This window comes from Grampus griseus (assembly GCF_964374135.1).
Source record: "Grampus griseus genome assembly, chromosome: 2".
In the NCBI taxonomy this organism is placed as follows: domain Eukaryota; kingdom Metazoa; phylum Chordata; class Mammalia; order Artiodactyla; family Delphinidae; genus Grampus; species Grampus griseus.
The window spans coordinates 94,054,618-94,082,194 of NC_139018.1; the positions used below are offsets into that span (position 1 = coordinate 94,054,618).

Consider the following 27,577-nt stretch of genomic DNA (forward strand, 5'->3'; position numbering starts at 1 on the left):
TTAGTGGTCGAGGCACTTGTCTGAATTTCTTGGGATGAAAATCATTCCTAGCAGGTCGCTGGTCTCATCTGGTTGCAAAGATAAGTCATTTTTCTTCTGCATCTTTTCAACACATTGACCTTGCAATGTCTGCACGTGGAAGCGTCTCAGAAGTGTGACCAGGATGACCTTCATCATCACCATGGCAATGTATTTTCCCGCACAGGCCCGGGGCCCAAAGCCAAATGGCTGAAAGTACCTGTAAGGAACCTAGGAAAATGATCAGACAATTAGCCCGAGAAGTAAAGGCTAGAGTCATGCATATCTGTTTGATTCACCCTGAAAACACTGTGAGTCAGAATGCTCGGTTTCGGCGACTTGGCCATACTGCTCCTTCACGGAGAGGAATGACTGTAACTCAGATAAGCCTCTTTCTCCCTCCAGTTTGATTCACCCTTTGTGTTACGGACACAACTTCAAACAATTCCCTGTTTTGCTTTTCATGTAAATACTCAGCTAGCTCTGTGGGAAGACCATGGCTTTACTGCTGTTCTGCCAGTCATTGAGGCAAAGATTGTTTTTGTGCCAGGGCATATAACATGATGACAAGGACAAATTTAGGCAAAGGTGTGGATTCCCTGTCTTTTAGTGCCAAGGATCTAAATATATTTAGTTATACAAATATTTAATGGGACACCTCTGCCTGTCTTGTCCCCATTTGGACTCACATAGTGCCTGGCACTTAATACACGCTCAGTAAGTTATTTTTGACCAATTGCCAACATGGCGTGGGTTGCTTATCTAGAAATGGAATGAATTAGACAGCTGGTTTAACTAAGATCATATTTCCATATGCAAATGGAAAAAGGGGACACAGAGGGAACTATCAGGATAATTCAGGTTAAAAAAGTCATTGCCTAGAATTGACATAATGGAGGCAGAATCTCCAGTACACCTCCGTTACAGAAAAAGAAGAAGCTGAGGCTCTTGTAATTACAAAGTCTTATATAGAATGAGGCCTAGTGCTTGTGGGGCCATTTGAGAAACCAAAGGCCCACTGCCAAAACCAAATCTTTTCTTCTCACTTGATTTCCATCTGAAGCAGAAGTGGATTTCCTTGACTTAGATGATGCTACGGCTGAATCTACATGGTGACAAGGTGATAAGTTTAAATGGAAAAGTTAAGTTTAAATGGGTTGGTTAAAGAAAATTTGCCTCATTTTAAGCAAATTAAGGGCCTAAATTGTTCACCTTTTGACCTATTGTGTACCTCCATGAAGACATTTCTGAGAGCTGGAGAGCCAGCCTCCTTGCCTTGAGCACAGACATGGTAGCCATGTTCCAAGCTAGGAGAAATGTGTTTTCCTGGTGAGGTGTGAAGAGAATGAGTAAATAGAATGAAATATACATGGTGCAAACACAGAAACAGAGAGGACTTAAGAGTTGACATTTTCAAGAGTGGCACACACAGTTTTAAGGAAGGGCTCTTACATTCTTGGCAAAGTTTTCAAGAGTAAATTCATTGGGCTTGGGGAAAAACTCGAGTCTATGCATTCTTCCAATATTCAGGATAATGTTAGTCCCCTTTTTCACTGGGTAGCCATCGATGACATCATCCTCTAAGGCTTTGCGCATGACCAGGTCCACGACAGGCTGGTACCGCATGCTCTCATAAATAAAGTTTTCTACCACTTTTAGTTTTTGCATATCATCAATCCTTATGTCTCTTTCAGCTGTGGGATCAGATAAAAAGGACAAAGTAGGTCATGTTAGTTTCAACATGTGATGGGCATAAAACTCATAGTTTCAGATCAGTATAGTTATAGGTCAGTTCGGTCTTGGTTGAAAAAATTTATATATATAATTGTAAAATATTTTATGTTTGGTCCACAGAGTGTCTTATGAAAATTCAGATTTGAAGTCAATTATCTTAACATCTGAGAGATTTCATACAAATGTCTGTATTTGTATAGAAATTAAAAAACAGGTTACATTGGACTCACATCCCCACATGACAATAGTTAGCTGAGGGTGGGTGGCTGATGAGCCCTTTAGAGGAACTTCCTCTCTGCAGCATCATGTAGACCGACCTAATCTGCTTCAAACATTTATTGCCACCTGTGTGGTTCTTGAGTTTTGTCCCCTACTCTGAATTCTAGAAGACGTTCATTCCTCCTCTAGTCAAGTGAGATGGTGAGATTAATGATGTTCACAGAAATTTTCTCTTCTGGTATCCAATGCAGTCATCTGTCAGAAAATATCACTGATAGCTACCCACCACCAGTCTCTCCCATCAGGAAACTTGCACAAGCCTCTTAGATAGCCTCATCCACCACAGGGCAGACAGCAGAAGCAAGAAGACCTACAATCCTGCAGCCTGTGGAACAAAAACCACATTCACAGAAAGATAGAAAAGATGAAAAGGCAGAGGGCTATGTACCAGATGAAGGAGCAAGGTAAAACCCCAGAAAAGCAACTAAATGAAGTGGAGATAGGCAACCTTCCAGAAAAAGAATTCAGAATAATGATAGTGAAGATGATCCAGGACCTTGGAAAAAGAATGGAGGCAAAGATCAAGAAGATGCAAGAAATGTTTAACAAAGATCTAGAAGAATTAAAGAACAAACAAACAGAGATGAACAATACAATAACTGAAATGAAAAGTACACTAGAAGGAATCAATAGCAGAATAACTGAGGCAGAAGAACGGATAAGTGACCTGGAAGACAAAATGGTGGAATTCACTGCTGCGGAACAGAATAAAGAAAATGAATGAAAAGAAATGAAGACAGCCTAAGAGACCTCTGGGACAACATTAAACACAACAACATTCGCATTATAGGGGTCTCAGAAGGAGAAGAGAGAGAGAAAGGACCCGAGAAAATATTTGAAGAGGTTATAGTCGAAAACTTCCCTAACATGGGAAAGGAAATAGCAGCCCACGTCCAGGAAGTGCATAGAGTCCCATACAGGATAAACCCAAGGAGAAACACGCCAAGACACATAGTAATCAAATTGGCAAAAATTAAAGACAAAGAAAAATTATTGAAAGCAGCAAGGGAAAATTGACAAATAACATACAAGGGAACCCCCATAAGGTTAACAGCTGATTTCTCAGCAGAAACTTTACAAGCCAGAAGGGAGTGGCATGATATACTTAAAGTGATGAGAGGGAAGAACCTACAATCAAGATTACTCGACCCACAAAGGATCTCATTCAGATTCGATGGAGAAATCAAAAGCTTCACAGGCAAACAAAAGCTAGGAGAATTCAGCATCACCAAACCAGCTCTAGAACAAATGCTAAAGGAACTTCTCTAAGTGGGAAACACAAGAGAAGAAAAACGTACAAAAACAAACCCAAAACAATTAAGAAAATAGTCATAGGAACATACATATCAATAATTACCTTAAACATGAATGGATTAAATGCTCCACCCGAAACAAACAGGGTTGCTGAATGGATAGAAAAGCAAGCCGCATATATGTGCTGTCTAAAAAGTCCCATTTCAGACTTAGGGACACAGTCAGACTGAAAGTGAGGGGATGGAAAAAGATATTCCATGCAAATGGAAATGAAATAAAGCTGCAGGAGCAATACTCATATCAGATAAAATACACTTTAAAATAAAGAATGTTACAAGAGACAAGGAAGGACACTACATAATGATCTAGGAAACAATCCAAGAAGAAGGTATAACAATTATAAATATGTATGCACCCAATATAGGAGCACCTCAATACATAAGGCAACTGCTAACAGCTATAAAATAGGAAATCGACACTAACACAATAAGAGTGGGGGACTTTAACACCTCACTTACACCAATGGACAGATCATCCAGACAAAAAATTAATAAGGAAACACAAGTGTTAATTGACGTAATAGACCAGATAGATTTAATTGATATTTATAGGACATTCCATCCAAAAACAGCAGATTACACTTTCTCCTCAAGTGCACACAGAACATTCTCCAGGATAGGTCACATCTTGGGTCACAAATCAAGCCTCAGCAAATTTAAGAAAATTGAAATCATATCGAGCATCTTTTCTGACCACAACGCTATGTGATTAGAAATCAATTACAGGGAAAAAAAGGTAAAAAACAGAAACACATGGAGGCTAAACAGTACATTACTAAATAACCAAGAGATCACTGAAGAAATCAAACAGGAAATCAAAAAATACCTAGAGACAAATGAAAATGAAAACAGGATGATCCAAAACCTATGGGATGCAGCAAAGCAGTTTTAGAGGAAAGTTTATAGCAATATAAACCTACGTCAAGAAACAAGAAAAATCTCAAGTAAACAATCTAACCTTACAGCTAAAGGAACTAGAGAAAGAAGAACAAACAAAACCCAAAGTTATCAGAAGGAAAGAAATCATAAAGATCAAAGCAGAAATAAGTGAAATAGAAACAAAGAAAACAATAGCAAAGATGAATAAAACTAAAAGCTGGTTCCTTGAGAGTATAAACAAAATTGATAAACCATTAGCCAGACTCACCAAGAAAAGGAGGGAGAGAACTCAAACCAATAAAATTAGAAATGAAAACGGAGAAGTTAAAACAGACACCGCAGAAATACAAAGCATCCTAAGAGACTACTACAAGCAACTCTATGCCAATAAAATGGACAACCTGGAAGAAATGGACAAATGCTTAGAAAGGTATAACCTTCCAAGACTGGACGAGGAAGCAATAGAAAATATGAACAGACCAATCACAAGTAATGAAATTGAAACTGTGATTAAAAATCTTCCAACAAACAAAAGTCCAGGACCAGATGGCTTCACAGATGAATTCTATCAAACATTTAGAGAAGAGCTAACACTCATCCTTCTCAAACGCTTCCAAAAAATTGCAGAGGAAGGAACACTCCCAAACCCATTCTATGAGGGCACCATCACCCTGATACCAAAACCAGACAAAGATACTACAAAAAAATTATAGACCAATATCACTGATGAATATACATGCAAAAATCCTCAAGAAAATACTAGCAAACAGAATCCAGCAGCACATTAAAAGGATCATACACCATGATCAAGTGGGATTTATCCCAGGGATGCAAGGATTCTTCAATATACTCAAATCAATCAATGTGATACAGCATATTAACAAATTGAAGAATAAAAGCCATATGATCATCTCAATAGATGCAGAAAAAGCTTTGGACAAAATTCAACAGCATTTATGATAAAAACTTTCCAGAAAGTGGGCATAGAGGGCACCTACCTCAACATAATAAAGACAATATATGACAAACCCACAGCAAACATCATTCTCAATGGTGAAAAACTGAAAGCATTTCTTCTAAGATAAGAAACAAGACAAGGATGTCCACTCTCACCACTAGTATTCAACATAGTTTTGGAAGTCCTAGCCATTTCAATCAGAGAAGAAAAAGAAGTGAAAGGAATACAAATTGGAAAAGAAGAAGTAAAACTGTCACTGTTTGCAGATGATATGATACTATATATAGAGAATCCTAAAGATGCCAGCAGAGAACTACTAGAGGTAATCAATGAATTTGGTAAAGTTGGAGGATACAAAATTAGTGCGCAGAAATCTCTTGCATTCCTATACACTAATGTTGAAAAATCTGAAAGAAAAATTAAGGAAACACTCCCAGTTACCATTGCAACAAAAGGAATAAAATACCTAGGAACAAACTTATCTAGGGAGACAAAAGACCTGTATGCAGATAACTATAAGACACTGATGAAAGAAATTAAAGATGATACCGACAGATGGAGAGATATACCATGTTCTTGGATTTGAAGAATCAATGTTGTGAAAATGACTGTACTACCGAAAGCAATCTACAGATTCAATGCAATCCCTCTCAAATTACCAATGGCATTTTTTACAGAACTAGAACAAAAAAAATCTTAAAATTTGTATCGAGACACAGAAGACCCTGAATAGCCAAAGCAGTCTTGAAGGAAAAAAATGGAGCTGGAGGAATCAGACTCCCTGACTTCAGACTATACTACACAGCTACAGTAATCAAGACAATATGGTACTGGCACAGAAACTGAAACACAGATCAGTGGAAGAAGATAGAAAGCCCAGAGATAAACCCACACACCTATGGTCAAGTAATCTATGACAAAGGAGGCTAGGATATACAATGGAGAAAAGACAGTCTCTTCAATAAGTGGTGCTGGGACAACTGGACAGCTACATGTAAATGAATGAAATTAGAACAATCCTTAACACCATACAAAAAAATAAACTCAAAATATATTAAAGACCTAAATGTAAGACCGGACATTATAAAACTCCTAGAGGAAAACATAGGAAGAACACTGTTTGACATAAATCACAGCAAGATCTTTTTTGATTCACCTCCTTGGGTAATGGAAATAAAAACAGAAATAAACAAATGGGACCTAATGAAACTTAAAAGCTTTTGCACAGCAAAGGAAGCCGTAAACAAGACAAAAAGGCAACCCTCAGAATGGGAGAAAATATTTGCAAATGAATCAACGGACAAAGGATTAATCTCCAAAATATATAAACAGTTGATGCAGCTCAATATTAAAAAAAAACAAAGAACCGAATCCAAAAATGGGCAGAAGACCTAAACAGACATTTCTCCAAAGAAGACATACAGATAGCTAAGAAGCACATGAAAAGCTGCCCAACATCACTAATTATTAGAGAAATGCAAATCAAAACTACAATGAGGTATCACCTCACACCAGTTAGAATGGGCATCAGCAGAGAATCTGCAAACATCAAATGCTGGAGAGAGTTTGGAGAAAATGGAACCCTCTTGCACTGTTGGTGGGAATGTAAATTGATACAGCCACTATGGAGAACAGTATGGAGGTTCCTTAAAAAACTATAAGCAGAATTACCATATGACCCAGCAATCCCACTACTGGGCATATACCCAGAGAAAACCATAATTCAAATAGGCACATGCACCCCAATGTTCATTGCAGCACTGTTTACAATAGCCAGGTCATGGAAGCAACCTAAATGCCCATCGACAGACGAATGGATAAAGAAGATGTGGTACATATATACAATGGAATATATCTCAGCCATGAAAAGGAACGAAATTGGGTCATTTGTAGAGATGTGGATGGATCTAGAGACTGTCATACAGAGTGAAGTAAGTCAAAAAGAGAAAAACCAATGTCGTATATTAACACATATATTTGGAACCTAGAAAAATGCTACAGATGAACTGGTTTGTAGGGCAGATATTGAGACGCAGATGTAGAGAAGAAACGTATGGACACCAAGCGGGGAAAGCAGTGGGGGGTGCGGGTCGTGGTGTGATGGATTGGGAGATTGGGATTGACATGTGTACACTGATGTGTATGAAATGGATGACTAATAAAAACCTTCTGTATAAAAAAGTAAAGAAAATTTTTTAAAAAAGAGAAAAATATCACTGTTAGTCTCTCCTCCTCATCTCATCAAGGACAACCTGGGTGGTAAAGTGGCAAGAACGCCCTCTCTCCACCACAACAAATGGGGTGCCTCATCAGCTCCAGGTGAGCTGGGGATTGATGGACACCTCCATGTCTCAGCTTGGCTCGACACTGGTCAGAGAAGCTTGGATTACTCTCAGAATTGGCAAAACTTCAAAGCATCCTGAAATGGGCTACTGTTTTTGCAGAATGAAAGTCAACCCAGGGTCCTGAGGCAGCTCTGTCTCCTGTACAGTTAGGTTATTCAGGAGTGGTCTCACTTGGTTAGAGAACTTTAACAACACAGCCCCTCACATACTGCTTTTCGAACACAGCAAGAGTCTAATGGGTGTATTTATCTGTGGTGGGGAGTTAGAGGGCAGATGATGGAGAAGGTAACAAAAGGCATACTTTTAGAAGTAATTACCAGTCCTGTGGGTCTAGGGGGAACAAGTACACATGTACTAGTGGTTGTCCCAGTTTTATCTTTCAAGAGGACTGTCGTGTCAGGGGGATATCAAGGGGCACAAGAACTTTTCATGTCTCAAGGAAATTGTATTAAAGGTTTATGATCTCAAGAGCAGTTTCCCCTGTGTTGCCTGTACCCCCATCATTCTGTGACTCTCTCTCACTCCACTGAGCTTGTTTCTTGAATTCTCTTTTTCTCACGAGACTGAGAGCCCAGGACTGCAGGGATGGCACTGGCTTGTTCACCGCGGTGCCCTTGCACCTGGCACAGAACCCATAACCTGAAAAGGGTGCTTGAGAAAACATTGCAGAATTTGAAACCCGGATGTCATTCTGGCTCCTTGCTATCTACCTTCCCAGGCAGTGGCCCTCCTATGGCAACGCGTCTGCAGAACCCTTTCACATATTTAATCCGTGTATGAAATTTCCCCTTGTCATCTGTTTCAAGCAGCACTCAAATGGTTTTAAAGATAAATAAGATAAAAAGTTTAAAAAATACATGGTGCCTTTTAACAACAAAATAGGTTGTTTCACAGAGACCTGTAAAGTCAAGAAAGAAAAATCTATATCATTACTGATACCTCTTCGCATATGTCTGAAATGTGTTCCTAAAGAGATTACTTATGTGAAGCACACTCCAAATAAGGTATTCTGTTTTCTCCAGAAAGCAATTCTGACTTCTTCTGAACGTGGCAGTGTCTCCAGGGAAGGGTGGGGATATCCAAAGCAGTGGCAGAGTGATGCTGAAGCAATGGCAGAGCAGGGAGGGGACAGAGTGGGGAAGAGCTGAGCAGGGACCTGGAGGCTCTCCTGCAGAGGAGGAGGAGAGGGTGGGGGAGGGAAACTGATCGCTCCCCTGCCTCTGCTATCATCACCCTTACCTCCTCCCTCTGCCACCACCTGGAAGAACGGGCTGCTTGAAACCCAGAAACACTGCAGAAAATGATAGCCATTTCCCTGGGTGGACCGTCAAAAGCCTTTTGTCACTGATAAGGTAGCAAATCCTTGTGGATGATCCCATGTTTTTTTACACACAGACAAATAGAACCGCATATATGTGTTTATGTGCCCATCAAAAAAGACCTTGAAGAATACACATCAAAATATTAACAGTGGGGCTTCCCTGGTGGCGCAGTGGTTGAGGGTCCGCCTGCCGATGCGGGGGACATGGGTTCGTGCCCCGGTCCGGGAGGATCCCACATGCCGCGGAGCGGCTGGGCCCGTGAGCCATGGCCGCTGAGCCTGCGCGTCCAGAGCCTGTGCTCTGCAATGGGAGAGGCCACAACAGTGAGAGGCCCGCGTACAGCAAAAAAAAAAAAAAAAATTAACAGTGATTCCCCCTGGGGAATGGGAAGGAGAGTGGAAGGGATCAGGAAATAATACTTTCTGCTTTGTACATCTCTCCCTTATTTGGATTTTTTTCCAGCCAGCGTGTATTTTTTTTTTATATTAGAAAAACACAGAAACCTGTTCGGCATAATGAAAATGCGACACATTGACTTGCTCTGTTGTTCTCTGGGTGGATTCTAATAAAGATTTTGACATAAGATTCTTAGGACCTAGAAGCTGATATTCAGAAGGAATTGTTTTCTAATCTCTATTATTTGCTTGATAAATTCTTACCAACAACAGTCTGGATTTCCTTCATTATTGCCTCTTCAACTAGGGGGTGCTTTGCAATGAGAAACAGCATGAAAAACACAGAGACGGACATGGTGTCTGGTGCTGCAATCAGCATTTCCAATACGCACTGGTTCACATTCTCTCTTGTCAGGTCACCACGTTTCTGAACAATTGAAAGCGGGGAGAAACATTGGCAACGTGAATGAACGGTTCAGAACAGGAGGGGAGGTGGCGCTCAAGGATTAATAACCTCAACAAAATGAAATCATAGAAATTATGTGTCTCTGTGTCTGATGATGGACATTTGCATTAACAATCTTCATCTCAAAGCTGAAGAACTTAACGAAATATCTATGTGTTCAGTGTCTTTGGATTCCCCAGTTTTCCTATTTTTATTGTGCAGAAACACAGAAGTTTCAGTCTTAAAGTTCAATCTTACCTGACTGTCTAATAGGGGGCTATTGGATTGGGCATTATAGAAATACTGGAGCATATAGTCAAAGCAGAAACATGCAACAGTTAACAGGAGAGAATTTTTAGACACTGATACAGTCATACACGTGTGTTGTGTGGGAATTAGGGTCAGTTCAGGTCTGTACCTCAGCCAAAATCAACTCAGTGGTGAAATCCATTGAGTCTTCCAGTGTCTCTGCTATGAAAATCCTGCGTCTTTTTTTTTCTACCAGAATTTCCATTTCTTCTTTCAGCTCCTCGCTGGAAAAAACAGTGTAAATATTATCTACTTGTACACAGATATGACATCTAGATAAATGGATTTGTTTGCCATGTTTAAAAGTAAAATGATCTGCTTTAGTGGAAGCCATTAGTGCTCATGAATAACTGAATTTATACTTAATTCTTCACAAATATTCTTAAATTACATATTATATCATGTTAAGGAACCAGAGTTAGCCCATGTATCTCGGCAGTGGTAGCAAAATCAAGGCTGTAACTGTAGTTAAGGGATGAAAACTGGTACCAAATGGCTAAATCCAATTATGTTTTCTGCTATTTGATTGGGCCAGCACAGTGCTTAAGTTAAACATCAAAAACCAAAGGCAGTGAATGCCTTTAGTGGGAGCATGCACTCTCCAGTCTCCCACGGGCACCTCCATTTCCTGTGTCTTACATCCACCCAGCCCACTTTTATCTGCATAGTCTCGAAGACAATTGAGTTTGAGGTTCCTCTTCTACACAGGCAGGAAGTATTTTTCCTGATATTTATCTCATACCTTGCAGTTTCTGCCTCATAGTAACACTAAGTAAATATTTGTTGAACGAATGACCGTCTGCATCAATATACATATGCCTTTTGACAGTGTGCAGGAGGGAAAAACACCTTCGACAAAGGGTCAGGTTCTGGTCCAGGTTGTTGTCGTTCCACGTAACCTAGTTTAAGTCTCTGAGTCTTATGTCTCTTTTAAAGTGAAGGGATCAGGCTAGATGAACAATAAGGCCACCTTGAGATCTCAATTCTGTTATCTTTGACTTTGTCTTTAAGTGTATGCATTCACATATAATTGTATTGTTCCCCAATCTCAGGGAACAGTATTCTGTATTATGTTAAATGTACAGTAAATCTTTCTTTCAAATTCTTGTTGACACAGTTGCCTACACGCTTAAATACTCTGTTGACCTAAATAGCCTCTATGTTTGCTTCAGTTCAACAGGAAAAGTAACAGAGGATTCTTTAAGATACCTCCTATCTTCAAAAGTTTTTTGGGGGGGCATCTCAAGGAAGATGTTTAAACATTCTGAGAGATATTCTTCAGGGTAGTATTTTCATTGTGTCATTCTAAATAAGGATGCCTACTATTGTTTATCTCTGTAAGTATGCTTTATAGGCGCGCGCACAAACACACGCACACACTCACCATTCCAGACATACAGCAGGGATATATTCACGTTTATTCATTTACCTACCCATCCATTTGTTCAGCAAATATTTGTTGAGTATCTCCTACATTTATTCAATAGTGGGCTAGAATGCTCATAGCATTCCTACCTAAGCAGTGGCTCCCAAATGGCCTGGGATGTGTTGAAATGCCCCTAGACTTTGAATTCCTAGAGAATTTCTTGATGGAGCTGCATCCACTTCTAAGCATCTCCTTCCTCCCTGGGCCAGAATCAGGGGCCTGTGAATATCCACTGGGATTCCTCCTATTCAGGTTAAAATTTGCTTCTGCTTAAATGTATGTATTTGAATTTGTATGTCATTAAAAACTAGGAGAATTGAGTTAAATGTCAGTTTACAGGAAATAAGAAGTCTCTGACTTACAAATTATATTGCAAGAATTCCTCTGTTTGTACGAAAATAATGGTGGCTACGTTCCTAGTCCAGGCCACAAACACTTATTTAATGTATTCTGAGACTGCAAAACCTACATTTGACAAAACAAAAAGTAGAAAACAGTACTGTGCTAATATTGGGAATTCAAAGAGGGAAAAATATAAAATTGAATAAATAGGGATGGAAGTAGATGTCCCAGAAACCTTTACATAAATATATTTTTTAAAATATTGGTATGAAAGACAAATTCTATATGATCTCTCTTATATGTGGGATCTTAAAAAAACAATAACAAAAGGAGAAATCCCAACCTCAGTTTTACAGGAAGAGATTGGTGAATGCCATGAGTGCTGGGGGTAGGTTGGGTGTGAAATGTGTGAAGGGGGTCAAAGGTACAAACTTCCTTCCAGTTATATGATCAATAAATCACGGAGATGTAATGTACAGCATGATGTCTACAGTTAATATACAGTATTGCATATTTAAAAGTTGCTAAGAGAGTAGATCTTAAAAGTTCTCATCACAAGGAAAAAGTTTTGTAACTATGTATGGTAAAAGATGTTAACTAGATTAATTGTGATGAACATTTCTCAATATATTCAAATATTGAATCAGGCTGTACACCTGAAACTAACATAATGTTATATGTCAATTATGCCTCAAAAAAAGTATCAGCATTATTGCAATGGAATGCAGGGGAAGGAGATTAAAAGATTTCTTTAGGTTTTTACTGCTCTAGATCAGAGGAGATAGTACATAGTGAACTAACCATTGGCAAATTTATATAGAGAGGGAATGTTGTTGAGATAATTTTAAAGAAACCAAAGAGAAACTGTTATACAGTCTCATGCAGCAAGTTTCTATGGGCCTGCTGACCATACTGAAGCTAAACTAATGACCAAGTTTAACTGCGGACCAATAAGACTCTTGAGACGACCACAAATTCTGACAGCAGTGAAGAGATGAACCATTTATCTTACCGATTCAAGTCACAATAAACTCCGGTAGAAACAAAGAGAAATGTTTAAAGGACCAGGTGTCCAAATCATCCACCTAATACTCATCATCCGCTTGAAATACATAAAGCAACATCAAGCTGACTACCTGGAGACTAATACTACTGAATTTCAAAACACGCAAACAGGATGAAGTTAGCTCTTCAAACAACTTTGGGAAATTGTAGAGATGGAGAATTTAAGATAGTCAGGGACATCTGGGAAAGATATGAACAGAGGGATGGGGAAAGCTACCATGTTTATTGCCTACTATGTGTCATGCTTTGTGCTGATTGCCCTTCATAGAGGATCTCATTAACCTGTATTGCCACCACGGAGGGTATGTTATATTTTACTTTGAAGAACTTCCCAAGGACATTTGGTTACTAAGTGGTAGAGATAGGATACAAACCAGGTCTGTCTACCTTTAGATCCCCTGTGCTTTCCACTGGTGGTTAGAGGTGGCATGTATACTGGCTGGCTACTTACACTCTGAAAACCATTGATTATCCAGGTCATTGGGCATTTGTCTAGTCTTCTGCTAGACTAGTCTGACACCAAAGCAAAGCCATTTAATGACAGTTTTAGGATCCCCCAAGATATAAGATGCATAACTAAACAAACAACACGTCTTAGAAAAGTTCATCATGAAAAAAATTCTCTTGCAACTACTGTCAATTCTGACAAATTGAATTAAGTTAAATTCATTCAGAAGCAACACAACAATAAAATGATTTATGTTTCCATTTTTCCAGACATGCAAAGAGAATTTTGACTAATGATAAGGATAGGTTCAGCCAACCCTTCTCTTCAACTCAAAATACACAGCAGTGTCCTAGTTCCAGAGATGGAGCTCTCAGCCTCCTAGGGGAAAACTGCCCTGGGCCAAAGTCTTCCTTTCCTCTGTGGTCTGGCCACATGCTGCCAAATTGCTGTAAGAAGTGTTTCACCGGCAACTTAACAGCTCCCTTGCGGTCTGGAGAGGAGAAAACTTGCCGAAGAGGCCAGCAATAACTAAGACACAACACAGATCAATCCAATCTCAGCAATAAATATTCCAAAATATGTTACTTACACAGACTTTTCATACTTTCTGCGTAGCCAAGAAATCTTAAAGAAGATGTCTGGTTTGAGAAGGAGAGCTTGCCATGCATCAAAATAACCCTGGATTTTAACCACGATGGCCCTTTCTGGAAAAACAGAAAAAGATCAGAACAGATGAGCAAAAATGTGAGCCCAAGAATGGTACACTGCTCAGAGAAGATCCCCTGTAGACTCTCCTACCATCTGGGAGGTCAAGGTTCCACCTTCACTGGGTGTTTCAGCCAGGGGAATGCCACTAAACAAATCAACACTAATTTATTCTGCTTGGCATCTAAATTGGCCACGTTAGCCAGAGATTTGCCAGTTTTCAAGTTTGTGCTAGAGACACAGCCTAGAATCTCACACGCTTCTCCATGGCTGAGCCTCCAACTCCCTTCTGTTTACCTGACCGTTTGAAATGAGAAGTAATTAATGCTGTTATGGCCTCAATTCTGGTGCCTGGAAAGGCAAAAAGCCTCCCCACTCTGTTTATATTTCAGTCCAGAGTGTAGAATTCATCTTGGAATCTTCAGTGCCTTGTCCTGAGTCTTGTGCACAGTCAGATCTTAACGGATGTTCTTGAATTAAATTGAATACTAGAGAAAAGAAAACCCCTGCTTTTTTCAAATTACACACAAGAGAAGGGAAGAGACATGAAGATGCAGAAACTGCAGTTCATAGAAATGAAGAAGCTTGCCCAACGTCATACAGCCAGAGTGGCAGGAAGTCCCTAGGCTGGAGCTCGATTCTGTCTGACCTCAGGGCCATGTCCTTTCCTCTTTGGTGCACTGAGTCCTTCAGGCCAAATGAGAGTTTAACAAGGACCCGGTGAGCAGAGGGAAATACACATAAGTCTGTATGGGTTATGAAGGTTCTTAGACCGCAGTCTGCATCCATAAGTTAACAGAGAGCTGTACAATTCCCTTTACTTGATCCCTCCTAAGAGTCAAGGCTAGTGGGGAACCAAAGAGCAGGGACTTCTAAAATAGGTACCTGTCATATCTTAGGAGAGATGTACATGGAACAGGCAAACAGGACTTTCAGAGTCCCTGTGTGAAAGGGGATAAGGCAAGAGGCTGTGACTTTCAGAGTGAATGGGGCTCCCATCCTAATGTCAATCAGATGGGGTTCCTATGACTCTGGTAAGGAATCATTAAAGAGGCAAGGAGATGATTCGAGGAGAGTGGAGCGGAGAAAGGGAGGGCTTATCGCTTGTCTGCTTGTCCAAATGTGGTCAATCAGGGAGCAGGTGTGATAGCTCAGCCGGTTTGGACAAGTGTGAAACTCGTGCCTTGTTCTTGTGCCTGTGATGTTCTTCCTTCAGATCTGCACATGGCTCATCGTCACACTTCATCTGGGCTATTTTCAGACATCCTCTCCACAGAGGCCTTCCTGACCACCCTTTCTCTCCACAAGAGCTTCAGCCTCCCACTGACCTCCCCCTTCACTTTCTAGCCCTTTGCTCTACTTTTTTTTTTTTTTTTTGAGGTACGCGGGCCTCTCACTGCTGTGGCCTCTGCCATTGCGGAGCACAGGCTCCGGACGCGCAGGCTCAGTGGCCATGGCTCACGGGCCCAGCCACTCCGTGGCATGTGGGATCCTCCCAGACCGGGGCACAAACCCGTGTCCCCTGCATCAGCAGGCGGACTCTCAACTACTGCGCCACCCGGGAAGCCCTGTTTGTTTAAGGCACTTATTATAGCCTAATATATTACTAGATAGTTAGTTGTTTACTGTCCATATACCCACTAGGATGTAAACTCTTTGAAGGCAAGGACTTCGTCTTGTCCAACTGGTCTATCCCCAGAACCTAAGTCTGGCATAAAATAGGCAATCAATAAATATTAGTTGAATGAATGTATGAATCAATGAGCATTGCTAGAAATCAAGTCAGGAGAAATTACATTAAGCTGACAGCAGCAGAATGGAATGAATCCACATGATTAATGTTTGTTCTTTTGTTGGCGGTAGAGTTGCATGTATGTGTTTAATATTTGATTCTGTAATATAGTGAGGAAAGCAGTTTCTTGAGTGAGACATCTTGCAAGGATTGTTATAAATGCTAAGTGACAAAGTTTATGTGAAGCAAGTTTTTATACTGCTTGGCACATAGTAGATACTAAATTTATGTTAGTTATCATCATCATTTCCAGCAGCCTCAGTACGCTTATCATCATATAGAATCAAAATTTTCATACTTAGTGGCTTTGAGGGAGAGGTGTGTATGTACATTTATGTGTGTGTGTAGATATATGGAATGTGTCTGTGTTTGTGTGTGTATATATATAACTATACATACATATATACACATATATATGTCTATATCATGCTCAAAAGAATGGTTGGTAATGGTTAAATACATAGGTTTGGTGGTAGGATATATTTATGACCAAATCAAATGATCACATCTGTTAAGTTTCAGCTGTGGGTAGAATCCTATTTTCTAGAGCAATGAAGAGAGATGCAAAAGAAATAGAAGATGGCCCCTTCTGTGGATATTTATGACCTTATAAGTGAACAAGGCAGACATACCAGGAAAAATATTTGGGAATACTTAGAAGGGTTTAAAGAAGAGCAGTATGCAAAAGAACATATCTTTGCTTGAGTCCGTTATCCTTCTTCTCATGCCCTGTTTAATACAGGGCTGAATGTCAAGTCATAAGAATGAAAATTTCAGGGCTTCCCTGGTGGCGCAATGGTTGGGAGTCCACCTGCCGGTGCAGGGGATGCGGGTTTGAGCCCTGGTCCGGGAGGATCCCACATGCCGCGGAGCGGCTGGGCCGGTGCACTGCAGCTGCTGAGCCTGCGCTCTGGACTCCACGGGCCACAACTGCTGAAGGCCGCCTGCCACGGCTGCTGAGGCTTCCGTGCCTGGGGTCCGTGCTCTGCAGCAGGAGAGGCCACAGCAATGGGAAGCCCGTACACCACAATGAAGAGTGGCCCCTGCTTGCCACGGCTAGAGGAAGCCCGCGCACAGCAACGAAGACCCAACACAGCCAAAAAAAAAAAAAAAAAGTAAATAAATATATTTTTTAAAAAAGTGAAAATTTCAGTACCGTTCAAGGGGATCCCCAGGAAGAGCTTGTTAGAGGTGTCCAGCATGATGCACCGCACGAGGGTCAACACATCCACATAGCCCGACTCGTTGCGGACCTCCTCCAGCCTGTCCAGATGCTTGGTGATGGAATCAGCACAGACGGTCACCGTGCGCACCAGGCCGGAGCCAGACAAAGCTGAAGGGTACACGTCAGAGTGAGCCGCCTCCGACTCCAGGGCACACAAACTATCAGGCAATTTTGGCTTTTTATGTTTGGAGCTTAACTGACGACAAATTTGTATTCAGTAAATGGGTGGAAATTTTCATATTCTTTTCATTTTTCTATATTCTACTAATTGTCTACTAGAAAGTATCACTTTTATGATTAAAAATGAATGAATGAATGAATGACAAATCTTTTTAAAACAAATGATTCACAATTAAACTTTTATTCTACCTATGACAAATCATTTGTGAGATTGCAAATGAAACATTTAGTATTTGTGATCATAAATTACAAATCAGTAATTTTCTATATTATGTACATTTCTCTCTAAAGAAGGTTTGGATTTCACTTGGGTGATATTTTATGTTTCAGTGAGTGGCAGAATATTGCTACAGAAGTATTCAAATTGGATCTTACTTTTTAGATCTAAGGTGCTTCCTGTTTAATTGTAGTTCATATGTGTAAAGTCCTAGTCTTATAAACTACCAAATGTATCCTTAATTTTGGTTTCTCTTCAAACTACATCCAGATTAATTGTACTCAATCAATGTCATAACAACAAAACAAAACTTTGTTGGTTGAACAGTCTTCTTCACAGGACTGGGAACACTGGGGACAGTGATAACCTATTAGCATTGTACTTCAAGTCCATAGTACAGGGTGGCCCTTGATATATATTTGTCAAAAGGAGGAATGAATGAATGAATAGATGAATGAATGAATGAAACCAGGTAGAGTGAACTGGCTCTGATCTCTCTCTTTCTTGGCTCCTGACCATCTGAGCATCTAGTGGTCCTAATGGTAGGTGGTCTAACATGAGTTTAACTCTTAAAGTCCTCCTTTCTCTGTTTGTTCAAGGTTGCTCTAAGCTTTCTTTAGGAGTAATCTCTCTTTTTTACGTCTTTTTTATTCAGACTTGCTGTTAAAGTCAGAGCCCTCAAACAAAGCAAATCAGCTGTGCTGCAGAAGCCCCTGAAGGCACACTTTGCAAATAAGAAAGGAAACCTGGTGAGTGGTCCTAGAGTCTAAGCATTTCCACCCATGTGTAAAAAGGAAGTTTGGGTTGGCAGCATACGTTCTGACTTTAGGAGGGACCTGGAGGTATGAAAGGCCAGGATGCTGTTTCCTGGGTGACTGTCACAATCACAAGTGAGATAAATGATTCCTCAATGAATCAGTCCTTTGCATGGAAGGGTTGGCTTTGTTTATCACTCCCAGACTGATGTATGATTTGCCTCTACGTTCAAGAGCTTGAAACCACATTTCAAATGTATAAACCACATTTCAAATGTATAAAAGGAATGGGGAGCCTTTAGAACCTGGAAAAGGCAAGGAAACACTTTCTCCCTAGAGGCTCCAGAAAGGAACACAGCCTTGCCAGTGCCTTGATTTTAGCCCTGTGAGACCCATGTCAGACTTTTGACCCATAAAACTGTAAGGTAATGAATGTATAGTTTGAAGCCAAAGGCTTCCATTCCAGCAGCATATATAGTAAAGGGGGAAACCACTAGATAAGGAGGTTTGTAATCCAGTCTCTGCTCCTCCATACCTGGCTATGTTGCCTGGAGGAAAAATCACAAGCTCTCTAGAAATGTACTCCTTAAGTATAAAACTCAGAGTCTGGATGGAATGACATATACAACTCTTCTCAGTTCTAAAATTCTGTAATTTATTTGCAAATTGCTATTTTAAGATATCTGGGATGTCAGCCAATGATTCAGCAAACATGTTGGTTATGCTAAATCAACTATATGGCTGACATACTAAGTTCTTAACTGAAGTGATCTTAAGTATATAGGGTGCCAATTCTCCTTCACATTCATGAAATTGTTTGTGGGTCAACAAGAAGGACAGAGTTTGTGTTGGGTGAATATGTAGGCTCTGGAATTGTATCCTGTGCTACCATTTGCTGTTGGTGGAAACTTGGGCAAGCTATTTAAACTCTTTATGCCTCAGTTTTCTCAGCTGTAAAATGGAGGTGATAAGGGTATTTAACACATGGGGTTGCTGTGGGATTAAAGTTATCAAGGGCTTAAACAGTGCCTACTACATAGTACATGTATAATGAATGTTAGCTCTTACTGTTTCAAAACTGTGAAGAAGCAGAAGTTAAAAATGATTTCAAGAAGGCATATTCATAGACAAAAGAGCAGAATGTAGCCAGACATCTGAATACCTTTCATAAAGTAAGTTCTAACAGCTTTCCAGAGGACTGGATTATTGTTAAATATGACGCCTTTCTCATGCATGCCAATGCACTGCAACCCAAGTTTGCTGCCGAATCGGGATGTGTAGTGACTGTGCTTCATTACGTGGAACACGCTTGAGGACCTGCAGAGAAAGCAAACCTTGGAGTTACTTGTTGAGGGTCAGGAGAACTCAGTGTGATGAGTTTGCCTACCAGGTGGCTCTCATACCAAATGCCTGTTGATCTAAATGCAATGCATAATTTCTAGTATTCAGATTAAATAAGTACTTGTGTTAGCACAAGAACTTCCTTCTCCCGTTGAAACATTTCTACTGCTAGCTCTCTGTTTGAGCATCACTAAAGATCAACACACACACACACACACACACACACACACACATACACATACACACACACACACAGAGTTATTCGTTATTTCCCCTTATCTAACTCCAAGTCACTAAAATACTCCCCATTACTGTTGTCAGAGCTACAAGGCTGTAAGAAACTGAACCCTCCACACCACCATATTCCTGAGAGCCTCCAGCCTCCAAGCAGTCCCTCTCCAGACAGTGCTCCCCATGCAGAAGTGAGCCTCATAATCGGAAGTTGCTGGAATACCTGAAGTCTTATCTCTTTAGTTTTGGAAGCAGCAGTTCTGCCTTGTACCACCCGTCCCCCAGAGGCCCTAATCAGGCCTGGCCCCTCCAGGGCAGTATCATTATAGGACTGAAGGACATCTCCTGGGCACCTCTGGCCCTGGGCTTGGCTGGCTGGGCTGGCCTGGAAGGCTCTCTGTGGTGGTGACAGCAGCTGTCTTGGGGCTCTGCGTCCATCATGATTCATCAAGGTCTCCAGGGTCACAGAGTTCTCCCAGGACATAGGACACGCTGAGCCATTAGATAGCCCTTGCTGTGGCAACCCTGGGACCTTGCGAGGAACCCAGGCTTCCTTGAACTTCCTGGTTCCTCTTCCACTGCTCTGCCCTCTATTCCCACCCCCAGGCCTGGCTCTTAAGGCCTGAGCTGGGTCTTCAGAGCAACTAGGAAGGAGCAGGCAGCCCCTTCCCACCCATGTCCTCCTTCAGGTCTTGCTTCCTGCCCCAAATCCTACTCTAATTGGGGCACGATAAGGCAATGAGCATTATAACATGTTGTAAAATCCTAGCTGAAGACGTCATGGGGCCTCCGTGTGTGAGGAGAATATTGTCTTCTTAGGACAGTGGTACAGAATTCTTCTGCAGAGAGACTCACTTTGTTGAGAAGATGTTTCAATAAGATTGATTATAAATTAGGCTATGGCATTGGAAGTATAAATTGATCATTTAAATAATTTAACATTTGAGAGCATAAAGGATAAATGGATAGTTAGTCTCTTCAGGATAAAAGATGGGGTGGCTTTATGTCTTCTATTGTATTTTCAATACGCAAATCCAGATACTTCAGTTTGTATTCCAGGGAATTAATTTGACTGATACATAGATAAAATTTTGTCCTGTATATGACATCATGCTATAGAAGGGACTGAAATTCTTATTAACTAATAGACTTCAGAATTCTAGCTATTCGTACCGTCCCCTAAATCACTCTGTAATCAAAGCAGCAAGTAATTTGTATACTCTTTACTCACAAACTCAGATCTACAAATTTTAAGTGATTAGTTGACAAACAGAATACTATTTTTCTGCTCTGACCTGTAGAGCTTTTGAGTATATCATAAAATACATTGGTCTGTCCATATGTTTTGAGGAATTACTGGTCAATTAAAAACTTCAACCCAAATAAAGAGCGAACGATTAAGTCAGTTGTCCTTTAGGGGGCGCCAACATCTCAGTTATCCTGAGACAGAGGCTCTGACTTGGCAAAAAACAAAGTAGGGAAGACAGAAGTGATACACACAGCAAGCAAAGTGTCACCAAGGATGAGCAGTTTAAAATAAGGTCACTTATCAAAAGTAGGCTGGCTTTATTTAACTGGAGTAAATCAGGAAAGTGAAGAAGGGAAGGTTGGTGATGAACTAGGGTTGCCAGCCCAGAGCTCCCCTGATATTCAGGAGAACATTAGAGATCTTCCCACAATGCGGGCCGGCCTGTAACACCAGGTGAGGGAGATGTTACATTGACTGACTGACTGACTGACTGACTGACTGGCTGGGAGAGTGAGGACTTCTTACCACTGAGGAGAGACAGTGTGAGTCCCCAACCTCGGAAGGAACAGTGGGTAGTGTAAGATGCCTGATCCCTGGGGTAATTATTCTTCTTGAAACATGACTGAAGTCAAAAGACATCCCCAAAGATGGCAAACCTAACGTGTCTTCAAAATGAAAAGTAGCCAGGAAGTAAGTCCTTAGGTGGTAAAGAAAAAGCCACCCTCCCGTTCTGAGTTTAAAGAACTCACACACCTGTGGTCAGGTTCAAGATTGATAAGTACTAGAAATAGGGGGGAGACAATCAATGGAATATTTGATACCAAACATTTAAAAACACATGCCTTGTGTAGACCTGTTCTGTGCCTGTGACTTATACTCCATCAATCCTACCACATTTTCCCTGTCCTTTGCCCTCTAATATCCTTACCCAGGTTTGATACTGAGGTCACTGCAAGAGAAAAAGAATCTTTGTAACAGAGAGTTCTGACTGTAACCACCCTAAGCTGACCAAATTTAGTATCTCTAATATGGGAACACCTTCCCTGGTCTCTTGATGTGATGCAATGTGAAGTGCCTAGGACTAACAGGAACGTATTATTACGCAACAATTAACCTAAATCGAATAGAGCCTATAGACCTAGTGTTCAGTTTATAAGCAATACCGGGAATAGAAGAATATGTTCAATGACACCATAATGAGACAGTAAGAGAGATTTGGAATGTGGGACATCCTGTAAGGCAACTGATGTGGTCTTTTCAGAAGGTCAAGGTCATGGGGAAAAAGGGGGGAGGACTGCTCTTCTAACTTTCCTGTTCATTTGAACTTTTCATACTAGAAAGTTGGAAAAATATTTTCTTGTCGATCATTAGAGTCTCTCCCTTCCATGCATCCTCAAGTCCCTTGACCCTCTGCTTACTTTGTCCTAGTTGCCTGGTAAAACCTCAACCCTGGCTAAATCCAGCTCTCAGTTTAGCTTACTCTGTGCTTGCACCTGGCAGTTGAATGGGGCCAGGGAAAAAACCATACATGCAGATGGACACACACACACACACACACACACACACAAACACTGGCAGGTCTCAGTTAAATTCAAGTGAGCCCTTAGTGCAGCTGGCAATTCTACTACATTTCCCAAGTCCAGTCACTCTCTCACTTTCCTGGATGACTGTTATATCCTGTCTCCTCTGTCCCCCAGTGTTGTACTTCTCACCTTTATTTCAACTACAGACTTCATTTCCTATTTTATTGAGAAAACAGAAGCAACTGGAACCTCTGCAAGTCCAACCACCAGGATCAGTGCCCATATATTCAGCCTTCCCTCCTGTTACTGTGGATGAACTTGCGTGTCCCTTTTCAAGGCCACATCCACTTGTTACCTGGACCCCCTTGTCATCTCACCTGGCACACTCCTTTTGTGTGCTGCATCAACACTTTCGTCTGTAACTCATCATTCCCATCAAAACACACATGGTTAATATCTTGTATCTTAACAAATAAAAGCTCCTTGGACGAAACATCCCTTTCATTTCTGTGCCTCCTTTATGGCAAAAGAGTGTCTGTACCTGCTGCCTCCAATTCTTCTCTCCCCATTCTCTACAGTGGTCAGACTTTTGCTCCCAGCACTGCATAGAAACTGCCCTTGTCAAGGTCACCCATGACCTCCCTGGTGCTAAATGCAATGCTCACATCTCTGTCCAGTCATGTGGCACTATCTGGAGAGTTGACAATTCCATCCTCCCTGACAGGCATTCTCTCCTGGCTTTCAGACCTCCACACTCTCCTGGTTTTCCCTTCTCTGTGTGGTTGTCCTTCTCAGCTTCCTTTGCTAGTTTCTGACTACAGTCGAAGGTCTGAATGGTTAGAACTTCCTTCTTAATATCCTATTCAGCAGTACTAGGCAAGTGAAGTCAAAATATCTGAAATGGAATCCTGATTTCTCCCCATCCCGAAGTTGCTCCACCCACCTCATCTTCCATATAGCCCATATCTACCTGATAATGGTGTGGACAACCATCCTGGGTTTCCCAGCTTAAAAATCCCACAACGTGGGAAATCCTCTGGTTCCAAATAAACCAAGACAGTTGTTCACCCTACTGATAATACTATGTTTTAGCCTTTTATTGTCGGTGTATTAACACTGTAGCAATATATTCCTCTACAAGGGCAGGGATTTGGGAGTGATTTGTTCATGATACCTGTTGTACATAATAAGTTCTCAATTAATATTTATTTAATGAATGAATGGAGAGCCAATAATTTCTATGATAGTTTAGGGTCATCCAGTGCTTAGTATAAATTCTAATAAATAAATGTACATTTACAGAATAAAAGAATGAATTTCCTATAAATTCGGAAATGACTAAAACAGGTATACAAATTCTATAACCTTAACTGTTATGTTAATTGCTAACATATGGCCAAATATCATCCTAATTATCATGTTAAATGCCAGTTCCTCTTTATGGATGCTATTCACATTCTATTTTTGATATTCATGGCAAACACTAACATATACACATGACATATAGTGTCATGCATAACTTCTGTAGAACCTCAATAATTTAGCGCATCTCTGCCTGGGGAATCATGCATACTTTATCTACAGGTGATCAGGTGGATCTCTCCCCATAGCCCCCAGTTGCTCAGGCAGAATCGTGGCAGCACTGGTGCCTGACTCCCACCCCATCGTGCTCCAAAGTTCTGCAGCCCCCCACTTCAGAACTAAGCTGCTTGGAAAAGTTGGCCCATAATCTCTACACAGGTGTAATAACTACAGACGTTAAAATTTTCAGAAGAGAAAATACCTGGCATATTATTCAAAGAAAAAGAAAGAGCTTTCTGACATCCAGTGGGGTCTTTTTAAGAGGTATGGGTAGTTCTGGAAGGACCTGAAGAGCAGGCAAGGGAAGATGGGGACAAACATGTCCTATTCCTGCGGGGAGCTCATCCCTTAAGAAAATTGAGCGGCTGGGAGGCAATTAAGGAGAACACAGAGACTCCAACCAGAGAAAAGCCTGTGAGGACAGGAAGGGGAAAGAACTGGGAAAGCTGGGGGAAGGGCAGAGTGAGTTTTGTCATGTTCTCAGCATGAATCAGCACCTGACCCTGTCAGGGTCACTAAGGTCACTTTCCTAATTAAGACAGCAGTTGCCAGATGCTACCTGCACTGTAAGGAGGATCCTATTTCAGCAACTGGTCAGGGTTCCTGGGAATTTATCTGGTGATCTAAGTACCTAGTGTCTAAGAGCAATTTCTGTCCTGGTCCTCTGGTCCTTTCTCATGTGCTTCATTCTTCCCTCCATGTCTAGTCTTGCACTCCCAGCACCTGAACTACACTTAAGGGTAAGAAAATTAGACAGAACTCCTCCAACCTGCTTAGGTGTTTCCCCAGGGAAAGGCCCTCTACTCTGGAAGCTTCTTACCTTTTTTCCTCCTCAAGCTCTGTAGCACGTTGCAATCATTTGGGGGCCTCTAAACACTACAGATGCCCAGGTCCCTCCTTCCCAGGAGACTGTAAAAGTTGGGTTTGTGGCCTGGGCATTGGGGTTTTGAACAGCTCCTTGGGTTACTTTAATATGCAGCCAGGGTGAGAAGCACTGTCCTAGATCCTGAGCTGCAGGCATCATCCTTCATTTAAAAAGTAGTAAAAACACATCTTTAGCAACAGACATCAAGATATCGAAATAAGTTTGTTTAGTTTTTAATATGAAAATTCCAGCCTTGATTTTTAAATATGTCCCCGATTATTAACAGACTTACTTGCTAATAATGAGGGTTTCCTCTCCATATATCCAGACTCTCACGAATTCACCATACGTCTTGTTGTAGTAATTGCAGGCACTGCCATTCCCCATCCAGAGGAACCTGCAGTAGGAAATGAGGGGTCCAATTCCCAGAAAGTAGCCAGGACCTAGGAAAGTCATCAGATCAGTCAGTATTTCTGCAACACCAAAAAGAGCGATTGCTTTAAATTAACTGCTATTCTTGTTCTTTTGATCTGGATGTCCTTTTATATCTTCTGATGTATATAGGTGAATCACACACACAAAATGATTAAAACAACAACACAAGTTAACATGATGCTCTTCACAGCTCCATGAGTAAAAAGTAGTCCAGAGTCTACACCACTCCAGTTCCATTTGGTCTCAAGCATTTCGGTCTGAACGGACTGAAATAGGTGTCTACTCTATTCTTGCTGTGTTAAATGGTGTCAATGAGTTTCAAATACAAGTCAATCAGTCCCTCTTGTAACAGGCATGAAAACCAGGACAAGTGACAAGCTGACAGGTCTGTCTGGCTGCGTAGTTTTGTCTGAAAACTTTGGGTTTGAAAGCACCAGTCAATGGAATGGGTGGGTTTGAATTAGTCTGGTTTGGGTGTCATCTTTTTAACTGTGAGAAACACGGTCTGCAAAGACAATGTCCCAACAAAAAGCATGCATTTCTTTTTTATTTCCTTCAAAAAGGATTTGGTTTAAGAAGAGAATCTTAAGCTAAATCTCATTAGACAAAATAAAGCTAAGCACTGAGGAATGAGGCAGTGTGTCTGATCTGTGTCTAGACCAGAGTCTGAGTCTAGTGATGTGGTTTTAGTGAAGAGCCGTGGCTCTTACACCCTTGCTGACGTAGGCAATGACAGAATTGTGAGGAGTGTGAATCTGGTGAGCAGCCAGGGGAGTTGCTGTTGCTTGTATCAGAGAACAAACTTGGTAGCTTGATTTTAGTGGTGGTGGTGAAAAGTTCGTCAAAAGCTTGTTGGAATGGTTTTACAAGCTTTATTGTAAAGTTATACCATTTCTGTATCTTACTCCTTTAATTCCATTCTGTCAGTGAAATAGTCGTTCAGCCAAAACTCACACAACTATCTGAGACAGTACAGTGCTGATAATTTAGATAATCTAAGTTTTTGGGTGAATCATTTAAATTGGATGTTTAAACCCAAATCTGGCAAACAAGGTTTATTCCTTAACTTTGAAGTAGCTGGGTTAATGTGGAAAAGATTATCAGGGTATTCTTTTTGCCCTTAGTGGAAAGTCTTTGTTAATGTCTATATAAGCAAAACAAGTTTGGGAGTCTTGGGGTCAAGGGGTCTTAATCTTAGGATTGTTCTAATAACATTATATGTAGATGATTGACTTACAGAATTTTTTATGGGACTGGGAACACATGCCTGCCGTGAGGAATTTTCCAAGAAACTGCAAAGCCGTCTGATATTTCTGGGAGTTCTGAGTTAATCTGATAGTGTAGAGTGGTGTTGTTTCTACTGGGATTATCTGGATAATTATATTATACTCTACTCTTGATTGATCCACAGAGCTTGTGGAAGATTTTTTTTAGATTTTCAAGGGAACTATAGTGATCCCCATTTTTCATCCACTGTCCAGGTCCCATCTACCCCTTGTGGTGGCACCAACATCACCACCATGCCCAAAAATAAAAAAAAAATAAAGAATGGGATAAAGAGAAGGAATAGGTTCAAGAAAGGGAGAGGGCAGAGGACATGGATGAGGTAAAGTGGGAGGGAGACAGAAAGGAGTACAGAAAGCATTCCAGAGACATTTTCACCTTTAGACCAAAATTGGAATGAATTTAAATTAAAAAAATCCAAAACCTGGAATATTACCTCGTTCCACCGCATCTTAAATTTACTTTAAAGGATGCTTTTGCCAAGTCTATTTTACCGAAACAAAATGCAGACTGGAAGGGATTATCTAAGATTTTTTTAATGCTTTCATTTAATATATGCAGATAATTGGTAGAAAAATGTTCACCTGAATTCATTTGCTAATATGCCTTGGGCTTCAGCCATCTCCTCAGGTTTACTCTTCGCTGTTTTGCAAATTTCCTTTACTTTCATGGACGAAAAGCCCAAGGAAACACTCTCCTTAGATACAGAACTAAATGACTGTGTTACCTGGTATTGAGGATGTGTTTTTATAATTCCAAACCAAGAGAAGAAAGCCAGTGAGCAGCAGGATTGCAATGCTGGCAACAGGCACAACTTCGGTCACCATGCTGATGATGTTATAATGCACTGAGTTCAGCACTTCCAAAACCATCTTGTGTTGCTTGATCTCAAGGGAAGCAATTTAAAGTCCTGTGG

At 40.8% G+C, this 27,577-nt stretch overlaps 1 protein-coding gene across 1 annotated transcript; it reads right to left on the reverse strand.

Moving 5' to 3' along the window:
- Positions 1–27,565, reverse strand: LOC309818573 (aromatase-like; the record flags this gene model as incomplete). Its single annotated transcript, XM_082648331.1, has 9 exons — positions 27,389–27,565; positions 25,235–25,385; positions 19,315–19,469; positions 16,932–17,108; positions 13,868–13,982; positions 10,107–10,221; positions 9,508–9,670; positions 1,471–1,712; positions 1–249 (listed from the first exon to the last, which is right to left on the reverse strand). The coding sequence occupies exons 1-9, from the start codon at positions 27,531–27,533 to the stop codon at positions 1–3; spliced, it is 1,512 nt and encodes a 503-aa protein (XP_082504457.1). The 5' UTR covers positions 27,534–27,565.
- Between the last annotated feature and the right edge of the window lie 12 nt (positions 27,566–27,577).